Source organism: Chinchilla lanigera, unplaced genomic scaffold, assembly GCF_000276665.1.
Source record: "Chinchilla lanigera isolate Chin_1 unplaced genomic scaffold, ChiLan1.0 scaffold00032, whole genome shotgun sequence".
Classification (NCBI taxonomy): Eukaryota; Metazoa; Chordata; class Mammalia; order Rodentia; family Chinchillidae; genus Chinchilla; species Chinchilla lanigera.
The window spans coordinates 16007092-16014956 of NW_004955433.1; the positions used below are offsets into that span (position 1 = coordinate 16007092).

Here is a 7865-nt window from a genome sequence, read left to right on the forward strand (position 1 = left end):
AAAAAAAAAAAAAAAAAAAAATCAAAATACATAAAAGAGCTGGGATGTAGCTCAGCATAAGAATCTGATTTAATCCTTAGTAACAAGAACAAAAAGTGTAAGAAACATCAGAGCTGTACACAATTGTTAGGTCAGAGACTAACCAGCACAGCTTTTAAAATGTATTCTAAGTAATCAATTCAAAAGGGTTCCAAGACTACAGTTCAGTGGAAAAGCACTTGCCTAAAATGCTTGAGGCCTTGGGTTTGATCCTTAGTGCCACAAAACAACAAAACAAAACCCACTGAAAATTCAAATAGAAGGGGAAGAAAAAATGAATCTATAATGGTTAAGTAACAGTGAATCTGCTTACTGAAAGAAGAGAATTCTAGCAGTGGTGGAATATACCTGCAACACCAGCTACCTAGAGGCTGATACAGTATGATTACAAGTTTAAGGCCAGCCCAGGCTACACAGTAAATCTGAGGTTACCCTGGACTACATACATAGTGTGACACTATCTCAGAAAGAGAGAAAAAGAGAGAAAAGAAAGGGGAGTGGGAGGAGGAGGGGCGAGGGCAAGGGTGAAAGAGAATGTTAATTTAATTAAATAAAAAATAAAGGCTGGGAAATGGTTCCAGTTTTCTAACTATCACCTTTGGGAGGACAGTTAAGAAATTAACTGTTAGCTCGGTGTAGTGGCACACACCTGTAACAGCACTCTGGGAGGCTGAGGCAGAAGGATCACAAGTTTGAGTCCAGCCTGTGCAAATAAGCAATGCAGTGAGACCCCGTCTCAATATTTGAAAAAGGGGTTGCAAGTATAGCTCAGTGCAAATGCCATAGCTTCAATCACCAATAATGCAAAATTAAAATAAAAGCAAAAGGAATAATGAGCAATAGTGAGGATGAAAAGAAACTGAAACTCACATACTGTTTCTGGAAATGAAAAAATTATGCTGTGCTTTGGGAAAGTCTAGCTGATATTAAAAACTTTGATGGGCTACAGGTTGGGGTATACACCTCAATGGCAGAGCACTTGCCTAGCATGTGTGAGGGCCCCCAGAAATTTTAATCCCCAGCATGGTAAACAAAAAAAAAGTTGAAGACAAAATTACCATATGACCTAGCAATTCCATTAAGCATACATTCAAGAGAAATGAAAGCAAACATACAGAAAAAACCTCATAAATAAATGTTGAAAGCACTTATAATAGCCCCTAAAGTGGAGATAAGCCTAAATACCTGCCAGTTAATGAACAGATAAAGTGTAGAACATGCATACAACAGATTATTTAGCCATAAAAATGAAATACAGTTCAGCATAATGGCACACACCTATAATCCCAGCACTTGGGAAGTTGAGGCCCAAGCATTGCCATGAGTTTGAGGCCAACCTGAACCACACAGGAAGAGCTTAATTCAAAAAAGCAGTAGTAGTACTGGTACATACTTCAACATGGATGTACCTTAAAAACATTGTCAGGTTGGTGTCATATATACCTGTGATACCAGCACTCCTGCTAGAAGGCTGATGTAGAAGGATTCCAAGCCCAGCCTGGGCAACTTTAATGAGACTTCTTAAAAAATAACAAAAAGGCTGAGGATATAGTCCAATGAGAAGGCCCAAGGCCCTGTGTTCAGTCTCCAGTACAAAAACAAAAACCTACATGATATAATTCCAATTCCACTTACATGAAATATCCAAAATAGGCAAATGCACTGAAGCTGAAAATAAATGAGTGGTCATCAACAACTAGAGAAATGGGAGGGATGGTGCCAACATATCCAAGGGGATGATGAAAATGTTCTGGCTCTAGACAGCATAACTGCACAACTCTGACTATAACTACCTAATTCTGAATTTTTTAATAGGTGAAGTTTTTTTTTTTTTTTTTTGAGGCAGGATTCTCATTATATAGTTCAAGCTGGCCTTGAACTCACTATGGATACTGGACTAGTCTCAAATTCAGTGATCCTCCTGACTCAGCCTAATGAATGCTGGGATTACAGGCATGCACTATCACACACAGTATAAAGGGGTGAATTTCATGGTTTATGAATTAGCTGAACTTTTCTTAAAGTGAAAGAAAAAACAGAACTAGAGCAAAACAAGTCAGATCATTGAACTGTACTTCTCTCCTCTCTCTTTTTTTGGGGGGACTGGGTCTTAGTATAGTCCACTGAACCTACTTTGCAGCCCAGGCTGGCCTCAAACTCCAAATCTTCCTGCCTCAGCCTCCCAAATACTGGGATTACAGGCATGTATCAAGTCTTTCAGCTCCATTTTTAATACAGAATAATATGCTACAAAAATATTTAAAAAATTAGGATCTCTTTTATATATATTATACTGAAAAGAAATTCCTTGAAGAGGCACAAGTTACTTCACGTAATATACCCACATAAATTTCCAGCTTGCTTTTCACTGCAATAGTGTTTATTTTCAGTCAAAATTACTTACATGCTGTATTTCCTGCTGGCTGGCTCGGTAGTTTTTCTTGGTTAAATTGTCCACCAGGTAGCTGATTTGAGACAAGGCCAGCGAGAGCGAGTCAAGATTCATTGCTGGTTGGGGCGGAAGCAGGCGGCCGAGCCCGGCGCAAAATCACCATTATTCCCCTTTAGTCACCTCAGAGGCAGGTTAATGCTTTCTTTGTAATTAGGCTATATCTGGTATCTGTATAACGTTGTCAGTTCTTCTTTACCAGGGGTCTTACACTGTACTGAAACATGGCACCTATTAAAAAAAAATAAAATTCACAATTCTTAATTAGGAGAAAAGAGGGTTAAATAATTTTCATCATTTATTTTGGTATTTAAAATGCTATTAAATTTAAAAACTTCTTAGACATAAAATCTTAGGATGAATCAGTGGGGAAGTACTTCCTTTTCACCTACTTTAGCTTTTAAATTCATCTTAAATTTAGTTTTCCATTAACACTGGGGGGGGGAGTACTGGGAATCAAACCTACGTAGATTCCCAGTCCTTGATTTTTTATTGAGAGTCTCACTAAATTGCTGAGGCTGGTCTCTAACATGTGATCCTCCTGCCTTCACCATCCCAGTAATTGGGATCATAGGTGTCACCATTCTAGGCCTGCCTTCACTTCTTAAAGTTTACAAAGGAAGGGGAATATTCCCAGAGTAGCAGGGGTCCTGGGCAGGTCGGTACACACCTATAATCCCAGCACTCTAAGAGGCTGAGGCAGGACTGAAATTTTTAGCCAAGCATGGGCAACTCAGAAAGACTCTATAACAAAACAAACCAAGCCAAGCCAAACCAAACCAAACCAAAAAAAGCCAACCCAAGGCCCCAAATTCAATCCAAGATCCCTACTACCACACACACAAAACTTGAAATACAAAGCCAGAACCTTTTTCCTCTCCTCTCTCCAAAGAATTCCTTCATTTACATCTAAAAAAGTTCATTTTCAGTGCCAAAAAAAAAAAAAAAAAAATCACAGCATTTTGGATTCTATAAGTTCTGCTCAGCCAAAATACATTCAAAGCATATTTTATATGAACAATATTATTTTACAGAATATTGCAAACATCTGGGGCTGGGAATGTAGCTCTGTAGTACAACGTATGGGTAATATGCACAGGGTTAACCCCCACCACTGCAAAAACAACAAAAAAACCCTAAACATACACATACCCTCTTCTCCCTCCACAGAGAAAGGACAACAGAACAGCTTTACCACGAATGAGATTTTTTTTTTTTTTGGTCTTTTTGAGACAGGGTCTCACTGTGCAGTTCAGGCTAGCCTTGAGCTCACTTTGTACCCCAGGCTGGTCTCGAACTTGCAACGATCCTCCTGTCTCAGCCTCCCCGAGTGCTGGGATTACAGGCATGCGCCACCACGCCCAGCTTCCATGAATGGGATATTTTCACAAGCCTATTATACTTTACATATGGTATAGCACAATTTAAGCAATTTGGTATTAAATGAGTGACCTTCCAAGAAACTCAAATCCTTGCCAGGTGTGGTGGCACATGCCTGTAATCCTAGCACTAGGCAGACTGAGTAAGGAGGGTTGCTTTGAGTTTGAGGCCAGCCTGGTATACAAAGTAAGTTCAAGGCCTGCCTGAACTACACAAGGAAACCCTGTCTCAAAAAAGAAACAACTCCTCAATGTAACAGAGATTTGAACACCTCAACCATACTATGTTCACATAGAAAAGGCCCACAAAAGCTGGGCATGATGGCTCATACCTGTAATCCCGGCACTTAGGAGGCTGAAGTAGGAGGACCAAGTTCAAAACCAGCCTGGACAATAAAACATAAAAAGGAATAGGGATGCAGCTGGGTATGGTGGTCCACACTTGTAATCCCAGCACTTGGGAGGCTAAGGTAGGTGGATCACTGCCAGTTAGGAGGCCTGCCTAAACTATATAATGAAACCCTATCTCAAGAAGCTAGGGATGTAGCCCAGTGTGAAGGCCCCACTTTCAATCCTCAGTAACAACAAACTAAAATAAATAAATGCCATCACCTGTCACCTATATTACTCTGCTGTCCTTTTATTTTGGGGAAAAGGTACAGTACACTAAGGATTGAACCCAGGGCCTCTGTGCTTAGCCACACCCCCTGGCTTTTATTTTTGTTTTGAGACAGCAGTTTTGCTAAGTCCCAAAATTGCCTAGTGTGGCTTGAATTTGCAATCCTCCCGTCTCAGCCTCCATCCAGAATGCTGGTTATTACAGGAATGCACCACCACCACACCCAGCTACTGCTAGGGTTTTCATCAGCCTCTATCTTTGAAGCATTGCTCTCTGTAAACCATTTCAACACAAGAGGAAGAAAAAATACTTTCCAAATATAGAAAACTCAAGACATCACTCTGTGTTCAAAATCCTCCACTGACTCAGAGTGAAGGCTAAGCCCCCTTTATAATAACTTCAAAACAGTTTCAAAGGATCTAACCACTGGTACTTTTCTGGCTTCCTCTTACTCTTCTCTCAGTTCTAATCACAATGGCTTTCTTACTGTTTCAGAAATACTCCCACCTTAAAACCTCTGCTTCAGTCTAGAATGCTCTTCTAGATACAAATGGATCACTGAAAGCCTACTCCATGCATCCACCAGGAAGATCATCTGAATATCCTATGCAAAAATTAAATGCCACTAACTGTACCCCTTTGCCCTATTCTTTGCACATTTCGTCACTTAAAATATTGTGTAACCTACTTTTGTCTGTTTTGTCAGATTAGGATGTAAATTCTATGAAAGCATTGATGGTAACTGCCTCTTGTTCACCAATTTATAACAAGTACTAAAGGATCCATACTAAGTGCTCACTAAACATTTTCAAGTACAAAATGTAAATGGAAACTTTTCTAACCTGGGGCTGGTGAGCATAACTCAGTGGTAGAAAACTCACTTTGTGCCAAGTGTAAATTTGGGCAGGGGGTGGTGCCAGGAATCAAACTCACAACCTAGAGCCTGCCAGGTAGGCACTGTGCTACTGAGCTATATCCCTGGCCCGAAAGTGTGGATGTTTAAGTCTATAATCCCAACTACAGTACTAAGGAGACAGAAGGATAGCAAGTTCAAGGGCAGCCTGGGCAATTTAATAAACCCCGTCTCAAAATAAGAATGGGTTAGGGATGTAGTAAAGCACTTCCTGATTTAATCCCTAGTACTAAATTTTCAAAGGGAAGTCAGATGTGGTAGCACATGCCTATAATCCCAGCACTGTGGGAAGTTCTATCAAAAGGATCCCAAATTCCAGGCCAGCCTGGCAACTTAGCAATACTGTCTCAAAATACAATTTCTTTTTGAAAAAAGGGTTAGAGATATAACTTGATGCCAAGGCCTGGGTTTAAACCCCAGGACCAAAAAATTTTTTCCACTCTATAAAAAAACACACAAACTCAGTGAAAAACTCCCAGTCACATACAACAATCACATGAGTAATAACAAGATGATTTTTAATTTATCAGCCTCAAGAGCATACAATATCAAGTTGTTAAGTCCCTTCCAACTGATTATCTAGCCTCATAATGTATACGTAGTTGGCTCACAATATCTATTTATAGGCTATGTTTATCTAGAATACTGCAATGCAAAATTCTAAAGTTACTTTCCCACAAGCTCTCCACTAAAATGTTTATTACATTAAGATCAACTGGACGTGGTGGCGCTTGCCTGTAATCCCAGCACTCAGAGGAGTTTGAGGCCAGTCTGGGCTACAGTGAGTTCAAATCCAACTTGGACTACATAGCCGAGACCCTGTGTCAAAAAAAGTCACTAAATGAGATTCTAAGATATTAAAATTTGTGGCACAGGATCATTCTATTTGTATATGCACTGTCAACTTCTGGTCTGTACCTATCTATAACAGCAGATCAGATTTTTTAGTGTTGAACTTCATATCAAGGCCAAAAGTTTTAAAAGAACACTCCAAAAACGGCTACTTAGTTTTGTCCCAGCTGTAGGGAAACAGCTACAGGGAGCTGGCATCTTGCCACTGCTCAGGGTGTCCCTAACAGATGGAAAACTTCAAGTAACCTCAGGGTAACCTTGTGTTTTGGAAAATGAGTAGAGTTACTGGAGTTTTTATAACTTCAGTGATCAAAAAAATGGGCATAATTTTCTTTGATCATATTGGTGGTACTTAGCTGTTTTCTTGTGCAAACTGTGATACAGTCCTGACCAACCACTCAGACCTCACCTATACTTGATTCACAGGCACCACTGGTAGAGCATTTCTTTTTAACAAGGTAGTTAACCTGCAGTACAGTGAAGTTCAAGATCAGGCTATGCTCACTGGCTGCCACATGGCTGGAGATATGAGGTGCAAAAACTACAACAGCGGGGCTGGGGATTTAGCTCAGCGGCAAAAGCGCCTGCCTGGCAAGCACAAGGTCGTGAGTTCGGTTCCCGGTACCGGAGAAAAACCAAAAAAAAAAAAAAAAAAAAACTACAACAGCAACCTGGGATGGATGTGAGTTTGCCACAAACATCAAAAGGAAGGTCATGGGATCCTGGAACATGCTTTTAGAAGGAGTAAGGGCTTTGAAGAGCATGTATCTGATAATTCTTAAAGAAAAAGAGATAAATCCATCTTTTTCAGTTCTCCTTCACTGAAAACAAAAATCTACTTACATACATCGTCACCTTAGCCTAAGGGTCAGATTTATGAACTGCAGAATAAGAGGTTTTGAGAATTTAAAACAAAACCTTTCTCTCTCTTTTAAAATTTTTTATTTCCCATCCAACAGCAGTGTGCACATAGTATTATGCAGATACTGTTAACTTTTTCCCCATGTTTACATTATGAGGCTTAAGTGTCTACCTGCAGCTACATAGTGGGCTATTCGAGGAAAAAAATCTGGACTATTATAGTGAAAAAGTATGCTTTATGTAAGTTTTCAATGAAGAATTTGTCAAGAGTGTGTTTGGGGGGTTTTGTTTGTTTTGAGATAGGGTCTCATTATGCAGTTCAGGCTGGCCTTTAGTTCACTATATAGCCCAGACTGGCCTTGAATTCTTAATGATCCTCCTGCCTCACCCTCCCAAGTGCTGGGATTATAGGCATGAGGCACCACACCTGGCCAAGAAAAGGGTTTTTAAACTTATTCGGGCTTTATTTCAAAACATTTCTTAAAAACCCAATTATTCCACCTGATTTGCTAGCTTCAGAGAAAAGATCCCAATCTGAGCCCAACGCAAAAGGTTCAGGGTTAGCATGGTCTGTGCTGGCCAGTGTAGCATATTTTTGTTGGAGATGAACCACAGCACCAGAGCCTGTTCGTCCTTGTCAGTCTTGACCCAAAGATACCACCATTCCTAGTTACTTGTCACCACCTAATTGGTGTTGATTGGAAACTTTCTGAAATAGGGCAGAAAGTTGTTTGGCTGTCTTTTTCCATGTAA

At 40.1% G+C, this 7865-nt stretch overlaps 1 protein-coding gene across 7 annotated transcripts in view; it reads right to left on the reverse strand.

Moving 5' to 3' along the window:
* Positions 1–7865, reverse strand: part of Cnot1 (CCR4-NOT transcription complex, subunit 1) — an 88757-nt gene that overhangs the window by 68301 nt on the left and 12591 nt on the right. For all 7 annotated transcript variants that reach the window (XM_013516128.1, XM_013516129.1, XM_013516127.1 and 4 more), the window contains exon 2: positions 2444–2719. In XM_013516128.1, the coding sequence (XP_013371582.1) occupies positions 2444–2545 (102 nt within the window). In that variant the 5' untranslated portion in view covers positions 2546–2719. The remainder of the gene's footprint in view (positions 1–2443; positions 2720–7865) is intronic.